The 20,027-nt window shown below is 42.9% G+C and overlaps 2 protein-coding genes across 2 annotated transcripts; one reads left to right on the forward strand and one right to left on the reverse strand.

Annotated features, from left to right (window-relative positions):
* Positions 1–5,214: 5,214 nt before the first annotated feature.
* adob (2-aminoethanethiol (cysteamine) dioxygenase b) lies at positions 5,215–8,393 on the forward strand. The gene has a single exon (XM_079279742.1). It carries the CDS (start codon positions 5,421–5,423, stop codon positions 6,177–6,179), a length of 759 nt encoding a protein of 252 aa, XP_079135868.1. The 5' UTR covers positions 5,215–5,420; the 3' UTR covers positions 6,180–8,393.
* Positions 8,394–10,782: 2,389 nt separating this feature from the next.
* On the reverse strand, positions 10,783–12,137 carry LOC306786050 (early growth response protein 2b-like; the record flags this gene model as incomplete). Its single annotated transcript, XM_079280678.1, has 2 exons — positions 10,783–11,810; positions 12,002–12,137. 2 exons carry the CDS (start codon positions 12,135–12,137, stop codon positions 10,783–10,785), a joined length of 1,164 nt encoding a protein of 387 aa, XP_079136804.1.
* Positions 12,138–20,027: the final 7,890 nt, after the last annotated feature.

Here is a 20,027-nt window from a genome sequence, read left to right on the forward strand (position 1 = left end):
GTGGGCCGCAGATAACAAGCAGAGACACACAGCTGACACGGAAATCAGACACGAAGCGGAGTTGTTGTTGTTGTATGTGGAAGGAGATTATAAAGCTCATTTTAATCAAAAAACAATGAAGGAAGCAGTTCGTAGGAGCTTCTTATTGCATTTTCTAGACTTCTAGTGTGCTTTTCACAGTATGTGTTGCAGGATTTCTACCCATGTTTGTACAGTAAAGCCACACATGCTGGTCGAATTAGTGGCCTAACAATTGTCAATCTGATTCTGAACTCCACTTCATTGTCCACTTCCAGAGTACCTCCCCGGGGTTACACTTGATGTCAGTAGCTGCGTGTGAAGCTCCCCTGTGGGACTCTTTGGCCTCCAGATCCAGTTTCCTGTCTATACCCTGTGGACCAAAGCCTCTGTCACAAAACACATTTGGATCTACTCACGTTTTCAGTGTCTGAGGGACAACGGCACGCAAACCTCAGAGCAGCCTCGTTTAGCTTCTCCAAACACAGACCTCTGATCGGCACAGTGCTCCGGTTATCAGGAGAATCCAGCTTCTCTCCGAGGCTGTGATGGATCATCTGAAGTGTCTTTGATGCCACATATGAAATTACAAGCAGCTGGAATTTCCTCTGTGTCCTTTCGAGGCTGTGAAACTTCTTTTCTTTTGAGCAAATTGATTTATTTCAAAGCAGCCAAACATTGTGCACTGCATTAGTCGGTTTCGTGACGAATTGTTGATGATTCGTTAGATGTAGGAAGTTATTTTTTGACTGGAAGAGCTGGGGAGATATGTTTTCATGCGATCAGTCTATTTTAATATCCCAGGATCCCTTTCACACGCAAATTAGTCTTAGTCACGGGATGGGACAAGCTGCCCTGCATCAGGAAAAAACAATCGGCTATAAGTTAGTTCGAAACTTCATTGTCTATTGCAGTTAAAAGATCAAAACAAAACAATGTAACTTTAGAAGTTACCCACTCGACTGTTGAAGCCTCCTATTAACCTCAGATAAACTACTGGATGCATTTTTTCCCCAGAATGAGGACTGTGGATTTTGTCCGCCATCACTGACAGCAAGCCTGAAACCCTGTTTTTAATGTTGTTATGGGAACCTGACTTCTGTTTTACGACAGACTTGACATCAATGTGACATGAGGACAACTTACATGGCAGCAAACCTCAAAAGAGTCTGTTGGTCGACACACAACAACATACAGAGCTTCTGCTGTTTACTGTTGTGTTATAAATATACACGGTTGTGTGTGTGTGTGTGTGTGTGTTTGGCCCGACAGCCTGTTGCAGTGCAATAATTCATCCTGTTTATTTCATTTGGAGGACGTATACACAGGGCTTCCACAGTTTGGCTCAACATCAGGTCTAAAAACGTCGGAGGTCTGAATCACGGCGTCTATTTTCAGCCGGCCTTCACTTCCCACCAATAAAAACAAAATGTTGCTTCAGAAGAAATGCAACATCATGCACAGATTGCACAAACACAAACACTCACACACTCACAAGGCCCCTGTGTCACATTGTGAGTGGGTGGGTGTCAAACCGATCAGGCTGAAAATTGTGGCTCTGAAGGAGAAGTGAGGAGGTGAGCCGTGTGGGAGCGGGTGACATCGCAATGGCTGCCTGTGTCCTCATGATCGCTACAAACTCATTTAAGTTATAATTGTATTATTGTGGGTGTTAAAAGGGTCACACTACAACACGTTATAGCTGTAAATAATCCTCAAATGTAGTGATTAATATTCTAAGATTACGTAAAGGGCCACTTCACTGATTTCATTTTCCAGGGTGGAAGACACATTTACTCAAAAGTTTTCAGGTACTTCAACTTTACTTGTATTTATTTCCCTTTACTTTGTACTTCTATTTCATTACATTTCACAGGCAAACGTTGTACTTTTTACTCTCTTCACTTTTTAATCTGACAGCTGGAGTTACTTACTTACTGTCGCGTTTAAAATGAAAAACTTTTAATGTGCTTATGAAATTAAACACATTGTTAAAGATTTGCTGTTCTCAGCGGGTTTGTGACCTCTTACATAAAAGTAAAATGTTTCAGATGTCAATGAAATATTAAAGAACATTCACCCACTAAACTTCTCAGATATTTTAATTTAAATAACTGTTTAAGGCTCTCAGTGACTAATTAATTAATTAATTAATTAATTTTGCTGATACAACTTAACTTAAAGTTACTGTGAGGAGCTTTTAACCGGCTATGAAACAGTCTGAATTTAATACTGATGCCTCTTTATGACCTTAAGTAAACAACACCATTAGTGGGAAAATTGGCTATTTCTGTGTTGTTATTGTTGACGCTTGTCGCCGGGTCAGATACCACGCAAAATCAAATGCAATCATGTAGGTTCACCAGAAACTCCTTCAGCTCAGACTCCAGCTCAGATCCGGTTCACTGTACCCTGCAGTCAGAACTCCGGCGGGAAGAGGAGAGCTCTTCTCTGGGCAAAGTATCTGAATACGTCTCATCAATGCAGGTTTTACACATAAACAAATCCTGTCGAGTCATGTTGAGTACTACTGAGCCTATATAAACAGTTGTGGGATGTTTTCTGAGGCTCTAAAGGAGTTTTTGTTAAGTCGTTCAAAAATACCCTAATTACGTCGTTGTGGCGTTGCATTGTGGGAGGTATAGAATCCAGTGATATGGGAGCTAGACACGTTTTAGGAATGAACAGTCAATCAATTTAAACCATGTTTTTTTCCATCTGTTTCACTAAACTCTTTCTTAGGGTTTCCGTAAGTTGGTGTTGTTTGCCCTCAAATAAGTCAATCTCCTGAATGAATTAAATTTGTTGAATTTTGAATGAATAACTTGAGGTAACAATAAAACAGATTGCTACCCCGACATATAATACCCTCACCATCACCAAGTGTTTCCGTTTCCAACCATAATGTTGTCGCCAATTTTAGGAACATCATCACTGGACTTTTTTTGTTGCAGAATCCTCCAATATGCTGCGGACAAACGCACAATCAGATCACTTTGATCTTCAGAGAAAACACCAGGTCTAATAGGGTCCACGGCACATCAGTTCTCTTCCTCCCACTGCTTCCTGTTTCTCCCTGCTTTGATCACAGTAATAAACACAAATAAATCAAAACAGGCAGACAAAATCTCTTTTTCAGGTTGATTTTCCATGAAGTAGGCGGCCATCTCTCTTTTTATGAGCATGTGTGGGTGGGTGTTTCCCAGTAGAAAGATGTCCAAATGAACTGCCTACGTCTTTAGAATGAAATGCCAAACACGGATGCCACAACAAGTGAGTCACGCTCACATACATGAGTCATTGTTCATCTTGTGGGGACTGAAGTGAAGTTCTTACTTTCAAGGAAAACAAAAATCTTCGTGTTTTATTTGACTGATCATTCAGTTGAATCAGTGTGATGGAAAAGCAGCCACCTTTGACCCCAAACAGCTGGAGAGTTTCACTCCAAAATGTGATGGATAAAGATGACATCCACATCTGGGTGGGATTATTTGAGGCGTTTGTGCCCTCTTTAATATATGCTCCATTGCATAGTACTACATATTATATTGCTGGATTACAATTGTTGATGCATTGAAGTGTTCATCAATATAAAGAGGGCAATCCTTCTGATTTCAGTCCTGGTTGATTTAGAATTTCAATTTGAGTGAAAACAATGGAGTTGTGCTGAGAGTTCAGCAGTCTGGAGTCTAATTGTTGAGCTTCAACAACTAGACGTTTATTTTTTGTGTTTATATGATGGAGAAAAACTGTAATCTCTTGCCACAGACAACCAGTTTGTAATACTGCAAATATAGAAATATGGCAATACATTCATCAGTGGACCGTAAGCACAATCACTATTGAGTTATCTCCTTCGGCAACTTGACAGATATTTACAGCTTAGTGATATAATTATGTCAATATGTTATTTCTTGATTATACTAAATCAAGAAATTATTAATCGGAATACGCAAAGTAAATATCCTTAAGCTGTCAGAAACATTTAGTGCAGGAAAAAGTACAATGTTTGCCTCTGTCGGCCTAGTGGCATACACCCCCATCCATTACTTCAAGCTACTATTGCAACTGTTTATCCATCACTTTAGCTAATATTTAATCTGTTTATCTATTCATTTTAGCTAACTATTTTAACAGTTGAACCTACTTTCGCTAACTATTTCAGCTGTTTAACCATTAGCCTACATGTAGCTTACTACTCAACTGTTTATCCATTCAGCTTCGCTAATTATTTCAGCAGTTTAACCTACTTTAAGCTAACCACTGAAATTTTAAACTGTCCATCCATTCATTTCAGCTAAATTCATAGGCTAGCTTAATATTTCAACTGTTTATTGGTTTATCCATCAAAAGTGATGGGAGACCATCCTTGGTTATATGAAGCAATGTGACAAAAATAACAACTATATTTTCAACATTTGAAACATTATTGACAACAGTATTGATGGCCAACTGATAAAGTCCCACAATGAGACGGCCATTCATTTGAATTATTTAAATATATATTTAAAGAATCATTGGTTCAGATTTGAGTCAAGCAGCAATCAAACTGGTTTAACCAGCATCCGGACACTTATGTTTTACCGTCAGTATATATGACCCACCCTACTCTGCCTATGATTGGTTAGTAGTCGTTGGCTTGAACAGGGTAAGCCAATCAGAGGTGGTCGAGCCTTTGCCTTCCACGGAAATGTGGCTGATGCGGACGTGTGTGACAGTTGGTCAAAAATGGCCTTGAAGTCGATATGACTGACCGCTTTTGAGTCAAGTCCCTGTATGAAAATCACGCCCACAGATTCATACCACCATATATTTTCTTGTGTTTTTTCTCACATGTCCACAAATGAAAGAAACACGAAGAGATCGCTACATGAAAGAGACGAAAGCAGACAGCAGGTAATGAACCAAAGAGTAGGACAAAGAGTTAACGTCTCACTCTCTCATAATTTAGGACTCGCATAACGTCATAAAAGCGTGAAGTCTCTGATAGATTGTAGCTTTTACGAATTTAATTACGAATATTTTACCCATGTGGTGTGTTCCTAATGTATATAGTGACAGTTATATTAATTTGTCCATGTATTACATTTAAATAAGATTGTTTTTGTGAAACAAACAAACAGCATTACGTGTATTTATTTATTTTTAACAAGTACAGAAACTCATACTACCGGAAGCTTAATTTAACATTATATTCAGTTGCTCAATATAATTTAGTTAATTTGACAATAAAAGACCAGATTTATATCTCAACTTGTGTGATCACTGGTAGATATTGTCATTTTTCATACGAATAAAGGATGTCTGCGGGGTGAGTCATCTTATCAATAGACGATCTTTGTCGCTAGCTAAAGAGCTACAGCTAAAGTGGAGATCGGACTGCGACAGTTCCTCGCTCCGGTATGATGCCAGGTGACAGCAACATGACCTCCATGGTTCAGAGAATAGCTCGGCAGGCTCTCGTCACCTTCAGGAGCCCGCCCCGGGTCGGCGAGGAGGCCGCTAAGTCTTTCCTGGAGAACCAGAGCAAACTGAAAAGTCTGATGACGGAAGTGCGAGCGACGGACCTGAAGCTGGCCCCGCGGAGAGGAGGAGGAGGAGGAGGAGGAGGCGACGGCAGCAGTAGCTCGCCCAGCGGCGTGTCCCCTCCGGTCACCTACATGCATATCTGCGAGACGGACCAGTTCAGCATGGGGGTGTTTCTGCTGAAAAGCGGCGCCTCCATCCCGCTGCACGACCACCCGGGCATGCACGGCATGCTCAAAGTCATGTACGGCAAGGTCAGGATCAGCTGCTTCGACCGTCTGGAGCGACCGGCCGGCGGCAGCGCGCAGGCAGCGGAGATGGGCGCTCTGCGGCGCTCCGTGCTTCGCACAATCGACGAGTACACGGAGGAGAGCGGCCCGTGTGTCCTCTCACCCGACCGGGACAACCTCCACCAGATCGACGCCGTGGACGGCCCGACGGCGTTCATGGACATACTGGCCCCGCCGTACGATCCGGACGACGGCAGAGACTGTCACTACTACAAGGTCCTGACAGAAGCGGAGGTTAAACACACAGAGCAGAAGGACAATGAGGTCTGGCTCATGGAGATCTCGCAGCCCCCGGACTTCTGGTGCGGAGGGGAGCCGTACCCGGGCCCGGAGGTCTGCCTCTGATCCATCGGACTGACCTGCAGCCGCAAAATGTCTCCTTTTTCTCGGGCAGGCCTGGTTTATGCACCCTGTAGTGGCACGAGGCCGGGGGCTTTTGGACTTGGTTGGACAAACAGCGCTCAGTAAAGGGTCACTCTAAATCATGAATGCACGTGAAGACTATTGTGAGCTTTTTCCTGTCGAGAAACCACAGCACAACACTAGCTCCCCTTATTGTAAGGTATTGTAAACAGTGCTGCCCTGCAATGGCGAACACCTGCAACTGTTGTTTTCCAAAGGTGAAATATAATGACTCAAGTTTCCATTTCACCTCGACAAAGAATTGGAGCATCCTGTTTGTACTGTGATCCCTCTCTGTCTGTTTTAAGGATATTATGAGCAGAGAAGTAGCTGCAGGAGTTGAGTCAGTTTACTCATATTATAGTTTTCAGATAATTCTCCCCCCCCCCCCTAAAGGGAACGCACTGTAGTCTCTAAAATATCTCCGATCAAATGGAGATGTTTGAGTCTGCAGGTGTTGATGATTGACATCTGTAACAAGGGAATGAGAGGACTTGTGAGGTGTTGAGGTCACATGTTTTCACCTCTTTTATCTCCTAAAAAGTTCCATCACACTCACTCGCTGGCTTTATCTGCTGGATTTAGTTTAATTAAAGGTGGTATCATTGTGTGAACATATGAAAGGTTAATAAACCCCAAAAGCACCAACATTGGAGGCCTCGTTTCCAGGAGAAATGCCAAGAATTGACAAATTGATGATGTGCAGGGGCTCTAATGCTGCGTTCAAGAGGAGTCAGGAAGTCTGCTGCTTGCATGTTTGGTCGAAGTTTGTGCTTCAAGTTTCGACTCTAAAATGGAAATTTGGATTCGACTTCTGATCACTTTGCGCATCACATCGCTTTTTTATAACCTTTTAAATCCACAACATTTCAACTTTCAGTATTGCATGAAGTACTTGCTTCTGTCAGAAAGACAATAGTGTTTATTAATAATGTGCAGTACTAACAGTTGCCGTCTGTTGCATGAGGCATGTATGCATTATTTTCCCCACGCTGCAGCGCTGAAACATAATCTGAGTTATAATCTACTTGTTTGGACTTCCAGACTTCTGACTGCATCTTGAATGCAGCATTAATAATACGTGTGTCCCACCCTGAGCTGAGCTGAGCTGAGTTGCCTCTGTGGAAGTTGCCCGAGACCAAAGAGGGACTTTATGTGTCTAATGTGTGTTTCTAATCGTCTTCCTTTGTGGCGTTTGTTCTGCAGTCGCATTAGCAACTCAATCTTCAGGTCTCTTTTCGAAGACTCAAATATATCTGCCGGTTTATTTTTGCGTTGTTTTAAAACTGTAGAGCGCCTTCTTTTAGTTTGATCCAGGACTGTTTGTGATTTGCATAGCTGACTGATCTTCAGGAGACTAAAGTGGACTAAAATCTTCTCAGCACAAAGTGTGACTGTGTGTTACCACATCTGAAAAAAGAGAGGTTTTCACTATTCGGCCACAATGTCACAATTTACATTGGAATGAATCAGGAATGCGAGGGTTTGAGTTTATGATCATGTTTATAGAATGAGAAGAAGTGAAGCTTAAAGTGACGACGTGGTTCAATGAAGAGGTTTCATTCAAGTTTGCACGACTGAAAAATGATGCTTTTCCTGAAACAAGTGGTTGCAAGACAGTAAAGCCCTTATCGACAAACTCAAATCTCTGCAAAGACCTGAAGAGTGGGACTGGTTTCAAATGTGAAGTTGTGCATTTTGGATAACTTTCAGAAAACTTGTCAGGAGTTGCTGCAAAATGTTGATTTTTAAAGAGCAGTGAATAAGACTCGTGTGCTAAATGTTGTATCACTGTGGGAATAAAGGCTGTAGAGGCGACACGTCTTCTCATTAGCTCAACTCAACCGAGTCCAGAATCTGATTGTGGGTTAAATGATCGGCAACTGTATCGATGTGTTTTGCCTGTAATGAAGGTTTTCGTGTAAAATGTGCTGTTTATTTTTGCCGAACACGTCAGTTTCATTTGCGTCAGGATGAAGTGTGAAGAAAAAGCAACATGATGACTTTGGATACATTTTATTTAATTTGACATGTTTTGACGAAGCTCCTCGTGGCGTTGCTCTGAAACATGATGACGCAGTGAAATCTACTTGTTCACCCATATGTTAATAAAAGGCACGAGCGCTCCTTTAGCAGGTTGATGAAGCTCCGTGTGACTGAAGGGAAAGTATTTCTGTCTTTGTTATGAGTTTAAAGAGTCTTAAATGGAAAAATGTCTTTAAAATTGTCTCTTAAGTTACTAACTTTTGCAAAGATGCATGTAAAGCTCTCTGCATACTGTCCATATACGTTGCAAAGTATTTCATACACCTAAAATAGCATTTGAATGTGCGTGTTCAAGTAGCTTAGTTTCAAAGGTTGCTGCTGGCAAGAAAAGCTCAACCTCATGATCCATTTAGCTGTTGTGCAGCAGAGAGAGTTTCAAATGTGTATGAGAAATTAAAAGGAATTGTAGATGAATTTGAACATCTCAGTCCCTGACAAGTGGGCGAACACCGTCTGCCCGTGGAAGGGGATGTGACCAAAAGCTCCAGAAGAGCCTCGAAATAGACGTTTGTTGACGAAATAAAGAGAAGGAACCGCAGGCAGCCATGACAACTCGACAAGTCACCGTTTATTTGCATCGACAAGAAGCGTCAGTCCAGCAGAACAAAAGCTTTAGTGCTCCACTTGTTTGCATAAAAATGATAAAACACAACTTTTATTTGTCCAGTGAGTCGCTCTCGCTCTCTCTCGCTCTCTCTCTCACTCTCATCATTCTTCAGGTAGAAACGCAGGTTGGATTTTTACAAGTATCAAGTGTGCATACACCTGAAAATACAAAATCGAACCACAAAGAGACAGATTATCAGGCTACAATCTCATAAAATCCCAACATGTGCCATAAACTAATGTTCATGCATGTCACTTTCATCGTTTCTTACGTGGTACAAAACACAGGTTTTAAAAAAAGCTTCATTTTGCTGCATCTAGCCAGCGACAATTCCACTGAGTTCCCACTTTCGCCTCCACCCTGGTTTGTGATGTCACAATATCTCTTGGGTGTTCTCTTGACTTCACTTCAAATTAACGCGCTCCCTCGTCTCCTTACTCCGACAAGCATATAATATTTATATATATTTCAAGGTGCTAAATTTGAAATTCAGAGCATTTCTGTTGCCTCCACACGGCTCTCAACATGGCGACGGCTGAGCCGGCGGCTCGCAGCTAACGGTGCTAACGGCGCTGACAGAGCTGACCATGTTGATGTGAGGGGTAACGCATCAACATGGAGGAGCTCCTGCATGTTTGAGCGCCACGCGTTGCGATGGTCATGAGCTCACCAGCGGGGCAGCAGGCTCACATGCACGAAAGGCTACGTAAAGAAATCACAGAAATCACAGAGAAGCTCCGATTACAACACACACACAGAGGGACTTCCTTCTCTGCTCAGGCAGACATCGCTCCATCATGTATTTACACAACTAATCGTTGTTTGCTGCTTAAATAATGCTCTGAATGTCGTATAGAGAACCTTTAAATATTGTGCACCAGGGACACTAAAATGGAGAATGTAATTTATGTTTGGCATCTGTTTTTTGTGTTAACATCAACCTTTTAACATGTTGCATCCATGGTGACATAGATTAGTCCATTTAGATAAATAAGCATCATAGCCAATTTAGTATCACATTACAAAACGTATTGCGTGTATCTGTCTCATGAACCCTGCAAAACATCTTTTAACTTTAATATGATAAATATTGAACATTGATGACGTCGCCACTACTTCACTGTGCAGAAGAACATGTGAGGATTTCCAGCTTGCAATTAAATTATTGGAGATGGGATGAATGCTGAATTACATTTGGCCTCACGCCGAAACCAAAATGCTGAGAAGAGAAATTCTTGTTGTAGATGATTTTGGGAGTAGGTTGTTGAAAAACTGTCAGTTTAAGTGAGGGCTCAAACACCCCCTCTGATACCACAGTGGTTTATTGTAATTGTTCTGAGATTACCAGATTTTGTGCATTAAACTGCAGTTGAAACCAAACCACAGCTGGTTAAACTCCTGCATCGGTCAGCTGACCTGCAGCATTTTGGTCTTGTTTGCAGCCTGGATTGTAATTGAATCCCTGAGAATATGAAGCATGTAGACAGTCGACACACTGCTTTGCCACAGAGCACTAAAATGAGCTGTAGCAGCTGGTCACACTGTGTTTTAAAGAAGCACACCAACTGTTATCGTTTACAGTGTAAACCAAAGTCCATTTACAATTTAACACCACAATGTCCACCTTTGTTTGTGTGTATGACTCTCTGTTAATAATCTGAACCACTGACTGATGAGGAATGATGTTAAAGTGATAACGACGGCATGGCCAAACTGGTCCCTGATTCTCCCTGATGTGCTTCCAACGAGATTTCTTCCACCTCTTGACTAAATAAACTACAAGGTAAGATTTGGACTCCTTTGGCTGACAGACTGAGGCAGGAGCCGATCCACTGGTCATGTTCAGATTGAGAAAGTTCCCATTCACCAGCATCGGGCCGTGCGCGGTGAGGATTAAGACGCTGAGGATTTCTTCTCCTTCTGCCGGAGGTGAATCTTCATGTGCCTCCTCCTTTCGTCACTCCGGGCGAACTTCCTCCCGCACTGGTCGCAGGAGAATGGTTTCTCCCCGGTGTGCGTGCGGATGTGGGTGGTGAGGTGGTCGCTGCGGCTGAAGTTCCTCATGCAGATGCGGCACTGGAATGGTTTGTGACCCGTGTGGATGCGCAGGTGTCGGCTCAGCTCGTCCGACCGGGAGAACCTGCGATCGCAGTTCTCCGCCGGGCACGGGTACGGCCTCTGGTGGACCGGCGTCTTGCTCGGCCGGTTCGGGTACTTCCTGGGTCTCAGGATCGGCCGAAGCGGGAGGCTTTGGTGGCTGGGGAAGGCGGCGGCTATCGGACCTTCGGCCGCAGGTGACGGGGCACCGAGCGTAAAGTTCCTGATGGTGTTGAGAGGAGTTAGAGGCGGAGGCACCCTGAGGGAGTCTAGCGGGTACGGGAGTGATTTCCTCTCTGGGAAAGCCGCTTGGATATCTCTTTGGCAGCTCTGCTGGTAGAAGCCTCCGTACTCGGGCATGATAGACAGCAGTGCGGCGCCGTCTACAGTCGATTTAGGCGCAGGGTTGTAGGTCGGAGGCGGGTGGTAGGACACAGAGCAGGTGGAGGTCGACAGGTACCCCCCTGCCGACTGGTCCTGGTACATGTCCCCGCTGCAGGAGTAGGAAGGGGCCGGGTGAGGGTGAGGATGATGATGGGGGGGCACGTACATGTGACTGATGTCCGGATGGCCGTGCGCCATGGTACAGTCCCCCGCGTCAAGATCTGGCGATCTTGAACACGACGCAGACACCGGGGCGGCGATGTCAGCGCTGATCACGTTGATGACCTGCCTCGGTGTCCACGGTTCTCCTGCGCCTCTGGAGTCCACCGAGAACTTGCCAGTTAACGCCACTGGGTGCGTGCGTAAAGTTGCCACGTACTGCGCCAAGTCCCCGTAGCAAGGCAGCTCAGGTGCGCTCTTCCCCTCGAACAGAAGGGTACCTATAGAGAAAAGTACACTCGGTTAGACTGCAACAACACCAGCATATCATCTCATGATACGTGTCGTGTCTTCTTACACCCAACACTTCACCATCATTTGTAAAACATTTTGGAGCAATTCAAATTAGAATGTTGTACTTTCACCCAGACCTCCAGCCACGCACCTCAGGACAAATGACACAAATTCTTACCGCTTTCATTCTCTTCGTCCCCTAGAGCCTCTTCTTTAAAAGCAATCGACCCCTCCGCTGAGTACGCATCTCTAGGAATACTATCTACAAGACTGCTGAGAGATACAAAAACTTCATTCGCTATTTTCGCAGTCATCCTGGAGATCAGGCGGTTTAGACTAATTACAGGAAATATTTGAGTCCATTTTTCTCTCAAACGTTTTGTCTGTTCAGCCCGTCATCCTCTGTAAACAGCTCCTGAATGCTGCAGTATGGTTATAAAGGGAATCGCTGGGTGTCCCGGCACGTCATTCACCAAGTATGGACTTGGGTTTGAAAAAAAAGAAAGAAGAAGAGGGAACTCGTGACAAAACGTGGACACAATTAAAATTACATGTTGAAGTTTAATAAACCCGAAAACTGTTTTGGGGGAATGGGGAATCTGAATTTTGGGGTTTTTATTTTAACATCTATCACAAAAATCATCACGTGCTTCGTGCTGCCCTCAGACGCATGTAAAGGAGGAGGAAAGAAATCTCCATCATTCGGAATTCCGGTCACTCTCTCTCCATAAAAGGATCCTCCGGTGAGGTGAGAGGATCTGGGTCTGCTTATATGGCTGGTATCCGGGTAAAACTGTGTTGCTTTGTTTTGTCTTTGTGCCAGCTGAGCCCACACACTGACAGCACAGACCATTTGTTTTCTCTCTTCCCTTGTCAGGAACAGATTTCTGCTCTGACTGAGTCTTGCTATTGTTGGCTTGCCGAGATAGATGGGGTGATTAGTGAGAAGAACAAGAAGCCGGCTCCTCTTGGTGGTGTCCCCATGTTTAGTCTTTTAATGATGATGTTAGGCACATATGTGCAGTAGGCCTTTGTGTTAGTACTGTAGAGAGAAAACCTGCAGCTGCAACAGACATCAAATCCACTTCATACACAAGCATTTCATACAAAAACACACATTTCAACATAACAATCTTTGACAAGACAAAGTACCAACATTGTTTCTCTTTGTGTGCAAAGATTGCCATCACGGGTATCTCATTCACATCTATGTTTTGAGTCATGCATTATTTGAGTTAAAGGTACATTGCGCTGATTTCTAACATCAACAATCTATCTTTGAGGTTAAATTGAGAATTTAAGAATTGCACTGGTTGATTAACTTCTCTGTCCCATGACATGTCAACAAGCTAATGTGGTCTGGAAGCAAGAAGTGAGCACTTCTTCCTTACTCCATTCCTCCAAATTATTTAACTTTTCACACTTCAGACCCAGCTGATGCTGACTCAAGTGACATCACTTCAGGACATTCGGGGACTTCACACAAAAGGCTTTATAGTACTATTAACATATGCAGTCCTCTCCCACACCTGGAAACACGAGCTTTGTGGAGCTCATGAAATCCTCAGACAGAAGATGAACCCCCTGGACCTCGCAGCAACATCTTCAGATCAGACAAATCCTCAGAGGATAAACCTTTTTGATCACGAGCTTTCCTTTGAACGGGAAAAGCGAGTCAGGATGGAAAAAACGGAATGCTTTTGGACGTTTGCAGTGTAAACAGAACATATTGAAATCTGTTTGATTTGTTGAATAGCTGATTAAAGAGGTGAAGAAGCTGAAGCCTTCTGCTGCATCACTGAGCTGCAGAGACGAACACAGCGAGCAGGAGGACCGCAGCTCCTCCAGCCTTTTCAACGCCCACAGTTACAAAAATGTTGGTGTGTATTGTCGTTGTGTGGCGAGCCGCCCACCCTGTGGCAGATGGGGGTTTGGCCACTCCACGCACACACACATACACACACACACACACACACACACACGCACTGCAATGAAGGCTCAGAAACCAAATACACACAATTAGATAACACACACTTTCTCACAGGCCCAAATACTCCCACATGCACACGCACACACACACAAATACACAGTTTCAACTGCTCTCAATGTAACTCTCTCTCTCTCTCTCTCTCACACACACACACACACACACACACACACACACACACACACACACACAAATACACAGTTTCAACTGCTCTCAATGTAACTCTCTCTCTCTCTCTCACACACACACACACACACACACACACACACACACAAATACACAGTTTCAACTGCTCTCAATGTAACTCTCTCTCTCTCTCTCTCTCACACACACACACACACACACAAATACATGCTTTCATTTGTCCTGTAACAAATATACACACCAACACACACACACTTTCTCTGTCAAAATCTGATGAACAAACACACACAAACCCACCCACACACACACACACACAATCTTTCTTTTTCCTCTCTCCGCACACACACACGCACACACACACACACACACTGCTCCATTGGGACGGTGCCCTGCTTCCACCCTTCGCCCACGCTCCTCCGGGCCGCCGAGGCTCTGGGGGGTTTTTGGTTTTGTGTTTGGTGGCTCGGGGTGTCAGCCGGGGGTCCGGCAGCTCAGCAGACCCCGCCACGCCGATTAATCATCTGTCATCTGCAGTTTTTGTTAATATGGATCTTTGTCTTCGTCCTCAAACGACGCTTGGGTCGGGCCGGCCGGCCTGCTTGCCGCCTGCCGTCCCCCCTTTTCCATCTTTACAACCGAAAAACAACAAAACCAACCGAACTGTCTCTTTCTGTGTCTTTCTTTCTCCAAGTCGAAGGTTTCATGCCGTCATCTGCTGCTCCAAAGAAAGGTGTGACCCTGGAGACCTCATATTGACACCTGACTTTTGTAGCATCAAAGATACCGGCGCAGTAACAAAACAGCAGCTTACTTTTCTCTTCCTTCCTAATGAGGAAATGTGATGATTTGTCCCTCAACGTTGACACAGTCCTGGAAGTTTTCAGAATTTGTCTTATGCTCGCTGCTTTGAGCAGTATTCCACGTTGTAATGCACGTCTTGAGACTCAATAAAAGCACCTTTGTAACATCAAGCCCACTTAGAGTTATCCGATCCTTTCCTTCGGTCTTTGACTAAATTGTGTTGCCTTTATTTTAAACTGTCCATTTGTTCATTTATTATTTCGAAAGGTTCTAGAGGTTTCAAACCTGATCTTACAAATATTAATTTCATCATTTCTTCTTTGCTGCGTGCAGCAACCCAGTTCCTCCAAATGGATCAATATAGTTTCATCCTTATTTTCCCTTTTATAGACTTTTGTATTTTTATAGAGGAGCGAAAGGTTACCTGTGGTTTGGATGCACAAAGTACATTAAATACTTCTCTGAACAATAAATCCCTGTACTCTCCAACATGACCCCGTCACGCTGACCTTTTTGTCAACAAAAGATGCTCACACTTTACACAAACAGTCATCTGAATGTTCTGCTGCCGTTGGAGTCATGATAAAGATGCTTTGTTTGTGAAATGGTGGCTGAATCATTTTTGAAGGACAAACTGCTCCTGGTTCATCCTGCAGCACGAGTTGGAGTTAAAGTCAACAGTCAGATGATGCTACGAGTAAATATTTGATAAATGATCCACGAGGCCTGAATGTACCTGATAATCTCATATAACATCACGTTGTGTTCAACCCGTAGGTGTTGTTTCTTTTGAGAGGGGAAACTCTCGGGCCGGTTTGTCCGTTTGGATAACACACAAAGCATCATAAATCACTCTGATGCGCTCCTGTTTTGAATTCGTCGGTGTCGCTCGCTTCTGATACTGGGGTGACATACTTGCTCAACCTGCACATGATTCAGGGTTGTAGAGGTTTTGGCGATGAACCCTCTAACCAAGCCGTCAATACCAGCATTGCATATTCATGGGAATGTATTGACTGCTGAGCGTCGGATAATAGACATGCACGTCAATGAACGTTGGGCTGCGGTGAATGGCTTGAACACAGAGTATGTCCTCAGTTACTCTCAGAGCTCGTCGACTGATATCAAACAAGGATAATTAGCTTTCTGAAGGTTTCAAATCAATTTCGCTGTTGAAGCCAAAGAAACAACGGACGAAATAAGTCCTGCTGTGTTGAGCCAGAGCATTTCAAACTGACTGGTTCGGCCTCGTCCAACAAAATACAATTGAAACACTTTAACTATCTTCATCGTTGGGTTGCGGAAGCAAATAATGAAACAAAACTAGTGTAGCTTCACTATAGTATTTTTTTTTGCACTAAGTGGAAAACTGATATACAGAGAATTTTGGGCTTATTCATCAAAAAAGGCATGAAAACAAAGGAAATGTTGGCAAAATATGAACGTGAAAGCAGGAACAACAATCAGACTGCAAACACAAAAATATTGCAGAACTGCAATTAACTCCATTTTGTTTTTCAAATTTCAAATCAAAGTTGCTTTTACCAGCCAAATGTTTGACATTGCTGCTCTCACCATAATGTCAGATATAAGATTCAACCAGAAGATTTCAATTCAAATGCATTTCATGTGAACTACATTTACGAATCCACACAAAATCCATCTCCAAATCAAGCTGTTCAACCCACAATCAAATTAGGGATAAAACGACTCATTCTTTTCATTGTATGTTTTCGTGATTATTTTCTCGATGAATCAATAAATGTTTTGTCTATTAGAGATAAAATCCACACCCAGAGCCTGAGCCAAAGATCTGTCGTTTACTGCCACAGAAAAAACAAAATCCTCACATTTAAGGAGCTGGAACTGGAGGATGTTTGTTCGGAAAATTGACCGAAATGATTCAACCACTAAAACAGTGGCAGAATTTCCTGAGGACCAACTGATCGATGAATCGACGAATCGTTTTGGCTCCCCAGTAAATGAAATGTCCACAATTTGCAAATAAAAGTGGCATCTAATCTTACAAAATGATGAAAGGAACCCAAAGTTTAGGCCTTTTGTTGACTCCTGGTCTCAAGCCTCGATCTATTTCCCTCAGAAAACACACTATAGCTCCACAGAATCAGCATCATTGAATAAAGCTTACTACCAGAGAAGAAAGCATTTCACAAATACCATTGACTACCACGAAATAATTGCATTATTTCCCTTTTGAAAAGCTACTTCCATGTTTATCTTATCGAAAGCTAAAGACAGAAAATTGTGAACGTTGATTGTATTTGACGTTTCTGTTTTCCAGGTGTTTGAGCTGTTATTTAAACCTGTTTATCTTCATCACACACAAACACATGAATCCTCTCGTACGAAATGATGTAAACACAAAAAAGAAATCATCAGATGGTAAAGTTGAGCAGCAGGAGACACAGAACGGCCATGCACAGAATTCAAACCCTGAAAAGAAGTGATGTTTCACTTCTTTTCCATCGTTTTGATGCGACTCGATGTGATTTGTACAATGAATTCATTTCATGAAGCTACTTCTCGTCAAGAAGGCCCAAGTAAAACTAGTTGGTATCCGTCCACTATCTCCCAGCGTATGTGACAAAAGAGCAAACTCACTTTAAAACCCACGGTGAAGAGAAATCCTCCTGGTCCTCCGTCCAGCGGGCCTCCTCCTCGCTCTCCAGAGAGATGGAGGGATGGGTGGAGAAAGAGAAAGACAACGTGAGGGGGACGACGGAGAGGGATCGGAGACGCTTCTGGAGATGAATGAAGCCCGACGTTTGACGCTCGCTTCACAAAGTTAGGCCTACCCGCTCTGGATTTCTGGCTCGCCCCCGGAAAGGGTCATCATCACCCGGGGTCTGAGTGGGCTGCCAATGACAAAAAGATAGAGAGAGAGAGAGAGAGTGTAGGGGGGGGGGGGGGGGGGACAATACAATTGTTCCCACCTCACTTTGTTTCCACCCTCACAGTTTAAATTGTTATGGTGATGAAGTGGATTATTTGCTGGACAGCAGATTGTAACAGAGAGATGTTTCTTTGACTGGAAGTGGAGGCCGGAGGTGTTCGAGGAGCTGCTGCTGCTGCTCTGGACACGACGATGATGATGATGATGATGATGTGTAGAAACACTAGAAGCAGTAGTGGAAGAAGGATTGAGATCCTTTACTTTAGTAAAAGGACTAATACCACACTCTGAAAACTACTCCACTACAGGTAAAAGTCCTGCATTCAAGTAAAAGTAGGAAAGTATTATCAGCTAAATGTACTTCAAGTACTAAAAGTAAAAGTAGTGATTGTGCATTTTACTGCTGTAGATGTGCTCTCTTCATTTATATGCTGTTTTAAAGTTGATTCGACAATAATGCATCATATTCTAAGACCACGTGGCGTCGCTGTCCTGTGACAACCGTCTCTAAAGAGCTCAGAGAAACAGCCCTGCTTTCAGATTCGTGACGATGCATTTTCTGTCAGCTGATCCAAGAGACTTTTTAAACGGTTTATTTAGCTTCAGGAGAACCTAAAGGAGCACTTCATCCTTTCAGTTTGCACACATTCCACATCAACACACCTGGAGATACGTGGTTTTCACTGGACAGGAAGGTGATGGAGACTGTAATCTGAAAAGTAACTAAAGCTGACAGACAAATGTAGTGGAGTGAAAATACTCTGAGATGTATAGTAGAGGTATAAAATGCAGTACTTGAAAAAATGTACTTACACCACTGTCCTCCGTTTTTTAAGGTTGAAAGTATATTCCAAAGGACACTTAATTAATTCATGTTCTGTTGTACTATCTTAAGTATTTGTGCTTCTTAGTTTGAGGAACATGTATTCTGTTGTGTCTGCGTGCCACCATGAGTGCGAGCTCCTGCAGCTCACTTAACAAGTATTGTGGTGTGTTTATCTGTATAGTTTGTATCTAAGTTAACGAGGATAATAATTTACTTTTACTGTGGCAAAACACTGAACTTCTTTCTGGTTGAAATTGTACAATTTAGTCGTCATGTTTCCATCCTCTAGCACACATTTCTGGAAAATCTGCAAAAGAAATGTGAATGAACGTTTGTCTCCATCCACTCCTGTTGTGTGAATGTTAGTTCATTGGTTGATGGAGGTAAACAGAAGCAGCTAATTCTCCAGTCTTCTGCAGAAGAAGAAGAGGATGCAACGAGATGAGGTCAGTAAAAGAGCTCCAGTCAAAGCTCAAACGATGGAAAAATAAAACAGGATGGAAATGTGACATTTCGGTTTGTTTCATGTATTAATGTGAGGGAGGTGACAGTCTCATCGCTCCACTCAGATCTGATGTTTTCAGCTCTTCATGCTTCGTGTACGTCATCATTTATACACTAAGTCTGTTTCCACTTTGGTTTTATCGATACAATATCTTTTACACCTCAAACGAGAGGAAAAAGGTTTTTTTTGTGATATTAAACATCAACATTTCATGTGTGTCTTTGAATCCATACATGCACAAATATGTGTAAATGTGTGTGTGTGTGTGTGTGTGTGTGTGTGTGTGTGTGTGTGCGCGTGTGTGTGTGTGTGTGTGTGCGTGTGTTGATGGGGTTGCCAGAACAAAAAGGGCAACCCCCTCGTCCTCCTCGGGGTCTGAGTGGGCGGACGGTCCTCGGCAGATGGATTGCTGCTCGCCACTGGTCACTTCATAAACCTGGAAGAGATTAATATGAATATATAATGTTCGGTTTATTTCTTTAAATCGGTTGTTTTTTATCAGATTGAAATACAGCATTTTGAAAGTGTTGTTTAGAGAGTTGATATTCCTGAAATGTCTCTTTATGTTCATTTGTTCAATTTTGGGTCCTTTGTGTCTTTCTGAATATCAAATGTAAAAAACAGTTCTTTATTGAATTGAAAATGTCCTCTCTCCTAGACCATATTCTCATAAGTAACGTTTAGTTAGTTATAGGCCTACTTTACATCTAGTCCTTCCATGCCACAGTCTACGTCCGCTCCAATACATTAGTCTGGCAGCTTTACTTTAGAAATTACGATTTTGCATAAAAACACATGAAGAGTTTATAAAACATGATGTTTTGTTATAGATTAAACCAACCAACAGTTCACAAGTCGATCTCTCACCGAGTTTGGTATCCCAAGACAAATACAAGTAGAACAACAGCTGAATCGATTGAAGCAATAAAACATTTCAGCTTCACAAATGTGAAGATTTGTTACTTTTCCTTTGAACAATGTTAATAATCGTTATGTATTCATAATAATGCGGAGGTTTGGACTGTTG

This window comes from Melanostigma gelatinosum, assembly GCF_949748355.1.
Source record: "Melanostigma gelatinosum genome assembly, chromosome: 12".
Taxonomy (NCBI): Eukaryota; Metazoa; Chordata; class Actinopteri; order Perciformes; family Zoarcidae; genus Melanostigma; species Melanostigma gelatinosum.

What these genes read in the sequence shown, in the direction of transcription:
- adob (XM_079279742.1), top strand. Translation starts at nt 5,421, where the DNA reads ATGATGCCAGGTGACAGCAACATGACCTCCATGGTTCAGAGAATAGCT.